This window comes from Podarcis liolepis (assembly GCF_965112155.1).
Source record: "Podarcis liolepis genome assembly, chromosome: 9".
In the NCBI taxonomy this organism is placed as follows: domain Eukaryota; kingdom Metazoa; phylum Chordata; class Lepidosauria; order Squamata; family Lacertidae; genus Podarcis; species Podarcis liolepis.
The window spans coordinates 12,376,961-12,391,043 of NC_139564.1; the positions used below are offsets into that span (position 1 = coordinate 12,376,961).

At 44.9% G+C, this 14,083-nt stretch overlaps 1 protein-coding gene and 1 long non-coding RNA gene across 2 annotated transcripts in view; one reads left to right on the top strand and one right to left on the bottom strand.

Moving 5' to 3' along the window:
- The window catches only part of LOC310686055, a 448,979-nt gene that overhangs the window by 358,979 nt on the left and 75,917 nt on the right, over positions 1-14,083 (top strand). The window lies entirely within an intron of this gene.
- Positions 1-14,083, bottom strand: part of ANTXR2 (ANTXR cell adhesion molecule 2) — a 149,534-nt gene that overhangs the window by 129,764 nt on the left and 5,687 nt on the right. The window contains exons 2-5 of the mRNA XM_083458840.1: positions 9,741-9,812; positions 5,199-5,270; positions 816-897; positions 131-238 (exon numbers count right to left, since the gene is read on the bottom strand). Of these exons, the coding sequence (XP_083314966.1) occupies positions 131-238; positions 816-897; positions 5,199-5,270; positions 9,741-9,812 (334 nt within the window). The remainder of the gene's footprint in view (positions 1-130; positions 239-815; positions 898-5,198; positions 5,271-9,740; positions 9,813-14,083) is intronic.

The window sequence follows — 14,083 nt, forward strand, 5'->3', positions numbered from 1 at the left end:
GTCGCCTTTGACTGGACTTAACCGTCCAGGGGTCCTTTAACTTTTCCTTTACAAATTTAATAAATAACAACAACAACACAAAGGGAAGCACTGAACTAAGGAGGAGGCACAGTTTCAATTCAACACTCACCTCTTTTTCTGCATATTGCGGTATATACCCTTGCAACTGTCCATCCGTCAGAGCGATGATGATGCTGTTTGACTTCAAGGCTCCAACATCCTTGATCTGCTTATTTGCCTGGAAAAAAAAAAGTGAGCTTATCACTGTCATTGGGGGTCTGAGAACTGGCACAAGAGGAATATAGCCATTTCAGATAAGGAGATGTGGGCTGTTGAAATTATTAACAGTTATAATAACTAATGAGCTAAGGGCCCATTAAGCTGAGGCCAAGTTAGACAAAGTCAATTCAGGAATCTTTTGTTGAACATGAGGCTTGAACCCACAACCCTTGCTTGGCTGGGTTTTTTGAGGGGTTGTTTGTTCTATAGAACTAGGAGGAGGGGAAGCAACTGGATTTGGACCATGGGGGGGGGGAGCTTTGCCCCATTGCCCTTGCTATGATCCTGATCTAATCCACCCTCCTGCTTTAAAAGAAACAGCCACACAAGAACTAAATATGTAACTAATTCCATGTCACAATTGACCCAAGAAGGGCAAGATACATTGAACAGCAACAAATCACAGAATTATAGTTTGCAGCGTTGGAATGCAATGCAGGATTCATTTGCCCTCCTTTGAGATTAAGAGTCTCATACTCTATCCACTAAGCCATGAGCCACTATATCATTTAACAGAGAGGGGAAGGAAAACTTACTTCTTTTATTCCTTCATGTATGTACGTTTCACCTCCTGGCTTAACATTACTCAGCTCTTCAAGGCCTCTCTGAATTTCGTTCCTGAAAATGAAGAAGAAAGCAAAAGATTATTAAACATTGTATTGAAAATATTGCTGACTCCTTCAAGCATCCCTGATCCCATCTGGATATATCTTAAGAAGAGAAGAAGAGTTTTGCTAGATCAATCCAAAGGCCCACTTAGTCCATCATTCTGTTCTCACAGTAGTGACCAACCAAGATACAAAGCTTGCAAGCAAAACCTGGGTGCAACAATCCTCCCGACACATGTGATTCCCAAAAACTTGTATTCAGAGACTTACTGTCTCCAATGGTGGAGATGCAACATAAGGTCAAACTTTGGTACCAGCCATGATGGCTACCATCAATTCAATGAGATACAGTGGTACCTCGGTTTAAGAACAGCCCTTCTCACCAACGATTCGGGTTATGAACTTTCGCAAAACCAGAACTTTACCTCGGTCTAAGAACGGAAACCAAATGGTGGAAGGGCGCCGGCGGCAGGAGGCTACATTAGGGAAAGCGCACCTCAGTTTAAGAACGGTTTTGGTTTAAGAACAGACCTCCAGAACAGATTAAGTTCGTAAACCGAGGTACCACTGGACACTGAAAACACCTGTATAAAGTAGGGCTGGGCGACATATTGATATCTTGTCTAAAACTGACTTGAAGTCCATATTGTGATATCGGTTTCATAATTTTTGACATGGTAATATATCCCAAATCATGGTGTGTGTGTGTGTGTGTGTGTGTGTGTGTGTGTGTGTGTTATGCAAAAATCACAATGTGGGGAAAACTGTAAAACCAGCCAATGCCCCTACATAGTTCCACCCTTATTTCAGACATCATGATATACAGTGGTACCTCGGGTTAAGTACTTAATTCATTCCGGAGGTCCGTTCTTAACCTGAAACTGTTCTTAACCTGAAGCACCATTTTAGCTGATGGGGCCTCCTGCTGCTGCCGCGCCACCGGAGCACGATTTCTGTTCTCATCCTGAAGCAAAGTTCTTAACCTGAGGTAATATTTCCAGGTTAGCGGAGTCTGTAACCTGAAGCGTATGTAACCTGAAGCGTCTGTAACCTGAGGTACCACTGTATCAGTCTCTCACGGTGTTGAAAACCAGGCATCGCCCAGCCCTAGCATAAAGTGGACCCCCAAATCCAAATTTTGTAAGCAGAAATATATTGCCCATAAAAAGGCAACGCTGGAAAAATACCTGATAGCAGGCATTCACAACTGCCTCTTTTTCTGCACAGTTCGATTGAATCTTATGTGCATTTAATTTGTGCGATTTCAGCCTCGCATGGTTGAAAGCAGGACGGTTGAAAATGTGCAAGTTAAATGCATGCAAGGTTTTCCTGGTGCAAAAAGAGCTTTCAAGCTCTCTGTCTTGCTTACCAGGCAAGGCATGCTCAACCGACCAGCTCCAAGATGATCTGGGATGCTCAGGCAGGGATGGTTCCAAGAGTTTGAGTATATGGGTTTTCATGTACAGTGGTACCTCGGGTTACATATGCTTCAGGTTACATACGCTTCAGTTTACAACTCTGCTAATCCATAAATAGTACCTCGGGTTAAGAACTTTGCTTCAGGATGAGAACAGAAATTGTGCGGTGGCAGCGCGGCGGCAGCTGGAGGCCCCATTAGCTAAAGGGGTGCTTCAGGTTAAGAACAGTTTCAGGTTAAGAACAGACCTCCAGAAGAAATTAAGTACTTAACCCGAGGTACCTCTGTATATGCAGAACCCTTGGGACTGAACACCCACATTTGCAAAAGCCAGTTTTTTGAGGCACCATTGATCCCTTCCCTACTCCTCGCCCATAAAAAGCCTTAAGCCAAAATCTGAAAGGTAGGATAGGGAAAACTTGCACAAAGCAATTTATATCCGTACTGGCAGTCCTGGTTTCATCGGAAGACATGCTGTGCACTATAGATGGCAGCTGAGCAAGTTACGTAAAAGTTAATGCAATCTGTTTAATCCAAAATATTTTACACTTGGTGTCTATTGAAAACAACTTGAAAATGATTATGTACGAATGCAGATTACAAAGCAGACACTTTGTGCTTGCCAGAAATGAGTGGCAGCATGTCCACAGGCCCCACAGCGCTTCTGCTGCCAAGAAACAAACGACAAATCAAGTTCCAGTCTTTCTGAAACAGATTTCGCAACGCAAAAAATAGCTCTCGTACAATCAGTTCAGTTTTATTTATCCAGCATACAACCAAGACCTCCCAGCAATCTGACACCTCCAGACCTATTTCAGCTCTGGGGCCCAATGAACATATATATATTGTTTTTAAAAGAAAATCTAAGAAAGAATAAGATTCTGCAAGAAAGAGGGGGGGGGAGCAGGTTGCCATCTGTCCACTAATATTCTGGAACAGAACGTAACAATAGCCTGCTGGATCAGAGCAAAGTCCATCTAGTCCTAGCCTCACAGTGGCCAACAGATGCCGCTGAGTAGCCCATAAGTAGGCTGTGATCCCAGTTGTAGTCTCTCCACCTGCAATTCCCAGAAACTGATAACCAGAGGCACATTTCCCCCCGATTCTGGATTTTCTTCCAGAAATATATATATATAAAGAACCACATTCTGAATTCCATCTCAGTCCCTGGGACCAACTGCCCTACACCCCAAACATATTTCAACAACAAAAGCTGAGATTTACACAATTGTATAGGGGACGCTTTGCTGAAACAAAGGCGAAACAAAAACAAAAAGACCAACGACGCCAATTCCTAAGAGATGGACACCTTGCAATAACAGACCCGTTCTGTGAGACTCATCTTAGAATTCAAGACAAAAGGAGGAAAGGACAATCACGTTGACGGCAACTTGGAGGCTGCTCTGCATGTGATGAATGGTTACAAATAGAACGTCTCCTCTCAATGCAACATATGTGCATGAATCTCACACCTCTGCCTTTCAGAAAAGGCACATTTATATCCCCAACAGTTACCCTGCCTGCTCCCTTCCTTCCTCACCCCTCCTAACAATTGCTTCAACAAGTCTTTCAAACTTGCAACCGAGAACAAGGAAGAAGATGGCTTCGTCCCAATTAATCTACTGCCATCTCCAGCTAACGCAGATTTAGACTGCACTTTAGAGTGTCTGCAGTGCTCACGTACCTTGTCCTGGAAATCCTTGCAACATAGCTGAGTTGGCTACAGCATGGTGCAGATAATGCCAAGGTTGCAGGTTCGATCCCCGTAAGGGACAGCTGGATATTCCTGCATTGCAGGAGGTTGGATTAGATCAGTTTCCCCAACTTGGGTCTCCTCCAGCTGTTTTTGGACTACAACTCCCATCATCCCTAGCTAGCAGGACCAGAAGTCAGGGATGATGGGAAGTGTAGTCCAAGAACAGCTGGAAACCCAAGTTTGGGAAAGCCAGGACTAGACGATCCTCAGGGTCTCTTTCAACTCTGTGATTCTAACACTGCAAGGTAGGAAGCATCACCTGCAGTAGAATGGAGTGGCCTGTAATACTTGAAGGCTGCATTGAGAGCAGCGGGGTGCAATGGTTAGAGTGCTGGACTGGGACGTAGAGAGATCCAGGCTCAAATCTCCATTCGGTCATCAAGCTCAATAGTTGACCGTGGGTCAGGTGCTGCCTCTCAGCCTACCTTACCTGTTGTGAGGATAAAATGGGATGGGATAAACCATCTACACCACCCTGAGCTTGGAGGAAAAGGGATGTATAGATGTAATAACAGGAAATAAATAATCCTGCATTCTGAAAGCAACCGCCGATCATGGCTGCTTGTGATTCCTGCATTGCAGGCAGTTGGTCTATACAGTGGTACCTCGGGTTACATACGCTTCAGGTTACATACGCTTCAGGTTACAGACTCCGCTAACCCAGAAATAGTACCTCAGGTTAAGAACTTTGCTTCAGGATGAGAACAGAAATTGTGCTCCGACGGCGCGGTGGCAGCAGGAGGCCCCATTAGCTAAAGTGGTGCTTCAGGTTAAGAACAGTTTCAGGTTAAGAACAGACCTCCGGAATGAATTAAGTACTTAACCCGAGGTACCACTGTGTGAGTCTCTTCCAACTCTAAACTTCTATGGGTCTTTGAAAGGTGTCCTTATTACTTATAACAAGGAGCCACGACTGGCACTGAATTGGGCCTAAAGCGAATTCCTCACCAACGGTAAAACTGTACTATTTAAGAAACACTTCAGGTGATTAAAAAGGAACCGCAATTTTATTACTGGTGGGGAAATTGCCTTAGGCCTAATTCAGGGCCAACTTAATTCAGTGTCACTTAAAATAGTATTTATTAGCATCAAAAGCTAGGGGTGGATGGTGGGGAAAGCAATGTTGCAATTTGCTTACCTGTCTTGTGTTAATGGAAGAATGACCGTTGCTTGCATGGAAAACACGATGAAGGAGACCCTCATCTGGTTGCTTTTAAAGACAAAGAAAAACATCCATCTCAGAGACATAAATCAAACGGCTGCGCCCACGTGCGTTTCAATGGGATCTGTGTCAAGACAGGACTCTGAGGATCTCTCCATCTTAGCCTTTATGACAGAATCCGAGTAAACACAAAGCCCACACAGGAAATAGCTAACATCTAATATCTCCCTCCTTGCTCAGCAGTTCTGTATTTCAGCTGACATACTGCATAATCGTAAGAGCTGTGCCGGATCAGACCAAAAGCTCATCTGTACCAGCGCCCTGTTCTCAAGGCGGCCAGCAAGATGCTTTCCGGAAACCCCAAAGCAGGATCTGAACAGGGTTTTCTCCGCCGATGGGTCCCAGCAGCTGCTGTCCGGAGTGGCACTGCCTCTGAGGTCCTGCCAAAGGGCCAACCTTATCTTATACATATCTGTAGTTTATAAGAATGGTTTTTCTGTTAAAATGAGAATTTAATACACGCTTTCATATGGAATTGGATCCTGCTAGTGGTTGAACTGTGTTCTGGGACGCTCCACTGTGTTTAGAACGCCTGGACAATATAACCAGCTGCGGTGGAAGTGAAAGCTTCTGAATTTCTTCTCCTGGCTTCAGAGGGGAAGGGAGAAAGTGAGCCCAAGGCTCCCTGCAGCTTGTCCCTGCTTAGGCATATTGCACCAAACCATGGTTTAGTGTGACATCTGAACACAGTCACTCTGGCCCCTATAAAGACTCCCAGGTCAGGACTGCTCTTTGGTCTGAACAACTAGGAGATACTGCACCTTGTTGGCTGTAATAAGCCATCTAACTTTGCCCCCTTCGGTCTTCTCTTACCCCACCCTAAGCTCAAAACGACTGGAACCATCACTCAATAGAGCTCTTTCCCTGCAAATGCTGGGGCTAGAACTGGGACCTTCTTTGTGCAAATGATGTTCTCTGTTGCAGCTCAGCCTCAGTCCCTCTCCTAGGTTCTACTGAATTTGTCTCCATATATAAACAGGTAGTTATATGATCTGGTGTTAGAAGTATCTATAATTGTCGCAGCCAAGGTGGTTCTCTGCAAACATTTTGGACTACAACCCTCATCCTTGATCTCTAAGAATAATAGTAAAGGACTGGTTTTGTTTTCATTTTTCAAATTTAAGGCATCGTCTTAAGTAGCTTCTTCAGTGGGTTTGGCTTAACAAAAATGATACGCAATTTCATTACCAAATACTTTTCTTTCTCCTGCATTTTTAAATTCCACTATCCAGAAGTTCTGTCATGATAGGAAGCATAGGAATACTTTAAAAAAAATAAACATTCTCACTGTAATTGCGAGGCTCTTAAAAAGATAGAAAACGTGTGCTGTGCTGCTACTGCAGACCTACATCTCTCAAGCCCAGCAAAATGGGAAACAGATGTACAACTCATACCGGAATGATCTAATTCTTATAATGAAACCTGCTCCGCGTTTTCGCCATATGCTGTGCTGAGCAGCATTTATCAACCATTAAGTAGTCCCATTTCTCTTTTAAAGGGGGGGGAGGGGAGGGAAGAAATCTTATTAAGCTGTTAAGAACTGTTCATCAAAGGATTCAGCCAAATCACTTTTATTTCAGCCAATTCAGCAACAAACAAACAAAGTGGAAGGGTGAGGCCTCTTGGCTGGAATAAAGGATGACCAAAAGGCTTTGGAATGGCCAATCAGATCATTTTTGGAAAAGATAAACATCTCTTTTGCCAGTAACTGAAAGCCTGAGCCACATGGCTTCTTTGGAACAACCAATTAGATCCTTTTTATTAACTTACCGTGTGTGTGTGTGTGTTTCAACTGCATTCCGTTCCTTGTTCTACAGAAAACTCATTTTTTGACTTTAGGAAGATAGATGCTAGCAATATGCAATTAAGGCCTGCCTAGTTCACATGACTTTTCGCCAGCTGGTCCAGCTGACAATCGCCTTCTGTATCGCATTTTCCATAGGAAACAATTAACTGCAACAAGGTCTTAGCAGCTACTTCCCACGCTCCCAGTGCCTAACCAGGACGTGCCTAACCAGGACTGGAAATAGTCTATATTTTATTCTTAATATCAGCCTCTTATTTCTAGGCAGCACAAAGCATTAGGAAGAGAAGAATTAGTAGAACAGGCAGATTTTGCATTCATTTGCTTAGATTGCACAATTGATCCTGCTTCTGCTAGCCATGGAGAAAAACAAGGTGCTACAAAGAACGACAGAAGCTCCAGCTTCTAATAGTTCAACAGACACCGCCTGCATATTCACAAAGCCATATCCCCAGACGCAAAGCCCAGAACAGGCACAGCCAAAACGGTACCCTTGAGATGTCGCAGGACTCAAACTCCCAACAGCCCCAAGACAGCATGGTCACTGGTCAGGGATGATGGGAACTGTAATCCAAAAATATCTGGCAGGCACCATGTTAGCTATCCTGGTTGAGAAATGCAGTATTTTTGTTCTGCGAAAGCAAAAGAAGAAAAGTTGCAAAATTCTGTGTCGGACACTTAATTCTCTCCTCATGCAATGCAAGTTGGATCCTCCTAACAGAGGGTCCATGTTGTGCTCGGCCCCTGAAACTCTTCCCCAACCGGCTTGTGGGCAGGGCTTGCCCCGCTCCAAGCTAGTGGTGCCACAGTTATGCCACTGGCATTTAGCCAATCGGCATCGTGGCAAAGGTTGGGGGTTGGGCATTGGGGGTATCTATTTGGCAGCGTGACGTAGGGACCTCCTTTTGCTTTGCGCTGCCCAACACCAACCCATTAATTAGGTCGTGTTTGACCTTGCTTTGAAATTTGGTTGGTTGCCTGTTTTGGAACGGGGCCCGGGTAGGAATTTTTCCCAATGTGGCAGATTGGCTGTGGCCACTTGGTTTTTGCCTACCTCTTAGCAATCGTCACAGCTTTGCAAGGTTTGGCAGTTAGGCATTGGTTTAGGGGAATGTGGAGAGGGGAGGTGCGGCCATCACCTGCCCCTCCAATGATTATGGCATTCCGTTAAAGGAATCCGGGGGTCTGGATCTCATCTGAAGCCCAGAGAGGGGCTAGGGCCATGCCAGGACCCCCGGGAACCCCAGGGGTGATCACCAGTCAATATACACTGACAGAGATCCCCCTGCTGGTTTTTTACCCTTCCAGGCTTCTGGCAGGAGCCAGATATAGTTTTGATACCAGTGCCTAAGTCAACACCAGTCACATTTGTGTATTCAATAAAGTTTTGGCCAATATTTGCCCATTAACCTTTAAACTAAATTCTGTCTCCACTGTGTCTTTATTTCCATGAAAGATGGGTTTTGGGGCTCAGAGTGCAACTGGAGGTGCATAAAATACATGCAGCCTTGCCTTCAGTGTACAATCAGACATGCTGGAAACTGCAACCATGGAATAAAAGGTACCAAACCATGTCTAGCATGGGGGGAATCTTTCTATAACTTTGACTCCGTGTCCACATTGTCTCAATACAGTGGTGCCTTGCAAGACGAAATTAATTCGTCCCGCGAGTTTTGTCGTCTTGCGATTTTTTACGTCTTGCGAAGCACGGTGTCGGGAAAGTTTTGGAAAAGCTTCAAAAATCACCAAAGTCTTTTAAAACCTCAAAAAAAGCTACCACACCGCGTTCTATGAGTTGCTCCTCGAAGTCAAGTCGCAACTGTATTAACGGTGTTAAGAAAAAGGAAACAAACTTGCAAGACGTTTCCGTCTTGCAAAGCAAGCCCATAGGGAAAATCGTCTTGCGAAGCAGCTCAAAAAACAAAAAACCCTTTCGTCTAGCGAGTTTTCCATCTTGCGAGGCATTCGTCTTGCGGGGCACCACTGTATCATTAACACACACTTTGTTACTTTGAACTGTGTGAGAGAGGAGTTTTCCCCTTAACTGGGGACTCTGGAAGAAGCTGGAAATCTCTGAAAACTCTGCTGATACATCCCACAGGTTGAGGTGTGATGAACTTCCACAAGCCAACAACAGGCCACCCCGTTTCTCATGCCACCCTGCTCGCTGACCCTGTTCCATTCCATGCTTGAGCGTGTTTGCCTGGCTGGAATACATCCTTGAACTGTGATAATTCTTCTTGCTTGCATGAATGGAAAGCCGTGCTTGTAGAAATTTCTGCTTTAACATAGCCTACCATACATAAACAAGACTTTCTACTTCCCAACACTGGAAGATTGCCCACAAGGGAATGTGCGCTTCAGGCTTAAAAAGATTCTGCACCCGAGTTTTATGTGATTCAAAAACCATACGAAACAAAAACAAGTAGGAATTTCAGAACTCTTTACGATGTTTTTTTTATCAGCACTGCACTGCATTCCGAATATATTGAGGGAATGTGATGTTGTCATAAGGCGCCTTATGTGAACGAAAAGCATGTCTGTGCCTAATTCTTTTGAGAATGGTTTCCAACCGAAGATTACACATCAAAGCATTTGTTTTGCAATCTTTCGTGTCAAAACTAAACCTAGAAACCATAAGGAGAGCAGCCCACCTCACAAATCTGTCCGTCAGCAGCCTCACGAAGTTAACAATTTCCGACCAGTGGTTCTTGACGCTGTGTGACCTGTAAAGAAGAAAGAAAATGAACAGGAAATCATGAAGGGGGTCAAAGTAAATAACCCACCTGGCTTTAAATAATTGCATGAAATCTAGGGATGGGCAAATCTGTCAATTTTTGATTCTCTCCGTTTCTCATTATTCCTCTCTTTATTTCCATACCAGTACTACAACAACAACAAAAGTCCTCATGAAAACCCATCAGCGTTTTTGTGCGAATTTCTCGGACTACACAAATTTCTGCAAGCAGTTTTCCCAAATAGAATGCATTTTTCTATGCTCTTTCATGAATATATGCACTTATATGCAAATGATGCATTAGTATGTGTGGTTTTTGTACACATTAGTTGGCTGGAGAACTGCATTGCAAAATTTAGAGAAGTGCAAATTTTGAAGGATGATTGTACAGTGGTACCTCGGGTTAAATACGCTTCAGGTTACAGACTCTGCTAACCCAGAAATAGTGCTTCAGGTTAAGAACTTTGCTTCAGGATAAGAACAGAAATCGTGCTCCAGCGGCGCGGCAGCAGCAGGAGGCCCCATTAGCTAAAGTGGTGCTTCAGGTTAAGAACAGTTTCAGGTTAAGTGCGGACCTCCGGAACGAATTAAGTACTTAACCCGAGGTACCACTGTATAGGGACGCAGGTGGCGCTGTGGGTAAAACCTCAGCGCCTAGGACTTGCCGGTCTCATGGTCGGCGGTTCGAATCCCCGCGGCGGGGTGAGCTCCCGTCGTTCGGTCCCAGCTCCTGCCCACCTAGCAGTTCGAAAGCACTCTTAAGTGCAAGTAGATAAATAGGTACCGCTTTATAGCAGGAAGGTAAACGGCGTTTCCGTGTGCTGCTCTGGTGCCGGTTTGCCAGAGCAGCTTCGTCACGCTGGCCACGTGACCCGGACGTGTCTGCGGACAGCGCTGGCTCCCGGCCTCTAGAGTGAGATGAGCGCACAACCCTAGAGTCTGTCAAGACTGGCCCGTATGGGCAGGGGTACCTTTACCTTTACCTTTACCTTTGCCACTGTATAAAGGTTTGCATGCTGTTTTGGACAGTGTGAATTAGGTAGGTTCGCCTTATATAGTAGCCATTGATAGTCTTATCTTCCATAAACTTGTCGAATCCTCTTTTAAGGCCATCCTAGTGGGTGGCTACAACTGCCTCCTGCCAGGGTGAGTTCCACAGATTAACTACGTGTTGCACGAAAAAGTACTTTCTAACATTCAGCTTCATTGGACACCCACAAGTTCCTGTGTAATGAGGGAGGGAGAACAACTTTTCTCTATCCACTTTCTCCATGCTATGCATAATTTTGAAAACTTCTAGCCTACCTTAATGTATGCTTCCTATGTTTCTGTGTCACATATCCTAAGGGGATATATTTTCGACACTGGCATAGCTTTCTGACAACAGGGAAATAGCATTTCCTATTATTATTATTGTTGTTGTTGTTGTTGTTGTTGCTGCTGATAATAATAATGCTTAGATTTCTTAACCTCTCCTTCACCATGCAGTTCTACGGTGTGTTGCCACAATTTTAAAAATACAATACAGTGGTACCTCGGGTTACAGACGCTTCAGGTTACAGACTCCGCTAACCCAGAAATAGTACCTCGGTGAAGAACTTTGCTTCAGGATGAGAACAGAAATTGCACGGCGGCAGCAGGAGGCCCCATTAGCTAAAGTGGTACCTCAGGTTAAGAACAGTTTCAGGTTAAGAATGGACCTCCAGAACGAATTAAGTTCTTAACCTGAGGTACCACTGTACTGAAATCAGTCAAAGCAAATTACAGTCAAGAGACCAGGGTGGGTCCTAAAATATATGCCTCAGCCAGGGTAAAAAGTTGCATCTCTCAGCATGTAATGAAAACTACATAATGGAGGTGTCAAATACATCTCTGTGAGGAGGGACTTCCACAGCAGATATATTCCCATTTCAGGAAAATGCAGTGCCTGAAACAGACTGTTCCTTGCTTTAGAATAGCTTCGCAGCTCAGAGAACTAGCGCTTTTCTTTAGAGAGCATCTCAAGAAATTGCCCCATTTGTGTGACACAGTCACAAGTCATGGTACATCCCCCACAGCAACTTCCTCATTTGACCTAGAATCATAGAATCATAGAGTTGGAAGAGACCACAAGGGCCATCGAGTCCAACCCCCTGCCAAGCAGGAAACACCATCAGAGCACTCCTGACCTGTGGGAACAGAACCCCCTTCTCCAAGGGCAAGCCACAAAACCCTTCTTCCTCTGTTTATTTACCACCTATCGCCAAACACCAAGGTCAAAAGAACTGCCACGACCAACAACCTCAAAAGCATCTTTCTGCTTCAACAACCAAGGATGGACTAACCTCGCATCCCATTCTCCACAAACCTATTATGGTACCACACAGATGCCAGCAGCAACGTCTACACATCCCAGAACTTCCTTCTCTCACATAAGCGCACAAAAAATCGCATCAATTTTACTTCAGGAACCACAAAAACCCATCACGCACAAAGGCAGAGGCTTTTGAACTACTTACTGAGGGTTCATCAGGAGTTTCTCTGGGGTCCCTCAATGAGAACATCATTATGAGGAATGGTTAAGGGAGCTGGGCATGTTTAGCCTGGAGAAGAGGAGGTTAAGGGGTGATATGATAGCCATGTTCAAATATATAAAAGGATGTCACATAGAGGAGGGAGAAAGGTTGTTTGCTGCTGCTCCAGAGAAGCGGACACGGAGCAATGGATCCAAACTACAAGAAAGAAGATTCCACCTAAACATTAGGAAGAACTTCCTGACAGTAAGAGCTGTTCGACAGTGGAATTTGCTGCCAAGGAGTGTGGTGGAGTCTCCTCCTTTGGAGGTCTTTAAGCAGAGGCTTGACAACCATATGTCAGGAGTGCTCTGATGGTGTTTCCTGCTTGGCAGGGGGTTGGACTCGATGGCCCTTGTGGTCTCTTCCAACTCTATGATTCTATGATTCTAATGGTGCTCATTAATGGTGCTTCTCCAACGAACAAGCTTCCTAAGACTACCAATGGTCATCTGCAATGTTTCTCCCAAGGTGCATGTTCAACTCATGCACAGCCACCATGGAGCTCAGGAGGCCTGCCCAGCCCTTGTGTAAACAGATTGCACACCAGAACATGCCCCTTCTACAACACACATCACTTGGACAGCAGAAACACCAGTGTGGAAAGCACTGTACCACCCAAAACTCCTTTGTCTTCCAAAACTGACACAACTAACAGTCCATTCATAAGTACACAGGATCTTATACAGTGGGACCTTGGTTTAAGAACAGCTTAGTTTATGAACAACCTGGATTAAGAACACTGCAAACCCGGAAGTAGGTGTTTTGGTTTGTGAACTTTGCCTTGGAAGCAGAACATGTTCCGCTTCCTGTTGAGTGTGTTCCATTTGTAAATTGAGTCCCCCGCTGCTATGGGAAAGCACGCCTTGGTTTAAGAACGCTTTTGGATTTCCGGAACGGATTAAGTTCGTAAACCAAAGTACCACTGTACAGAGTTAAACCACCGGTCCATGCAGCTCAGTACTGCCAACACTGACTGCCAGCTTCTCTCCAGAATTTCAAGCAGGGGTCTCTCCCAACCCTCCTTGGAGATGCTGGGAATTGAACCCGGGACTGGGCCTTCTGCATGCAAAACAGATTGAGCTACAGCCCTTCAGGTCTGGCACTCAGTGGTAATATTCAGGCTGCAACTCTGAACAGAGGAGAACTAGCCCCGCTGTACATCAGGGAGGGCTGCGTGGAGACAGTCTCTTCCTTTAAATTCTTAGGAGTTTATCTCTGTGAAGACCTTACTTGGAAAATCAATACAACCCAGGTGGTTAAGAAAGCCCAACAGAGACTCCATCTCCTCAGAGTATTGTGAAGGAACGATGTCAATCAACATTTGATGATCTCCTTCTACCAGTCAAGAATAGAAAGTGTCCTTTCATACTGCATCACGGTGTGGTACGCTGGTTTGACATCAATAGGAAGTGCCTACAGAGGGTGGTGAATACAGCACAAGATATTATGGGCTGTCCCGTGAATCCGCTGGATGACATTGCGGAAGAACGTTGCCTCAGGAGAGTGAGGAGAATTCTCAGGGATGATTCACACCCTGGCCGGCACTTTCTTGATCTCCTGCCCTCAGGCAGAAGATATAGAAGCATGATTAGTTGCACCAACAGGGTAAAGAACAGCTTCTGTCCGCGGGCTGTTAGGCTGCTGAATGCAAAGATAACAACAGGGCAACTGACTTTCGGGTTTGGTGGGTGTGCGTCAGTAAACG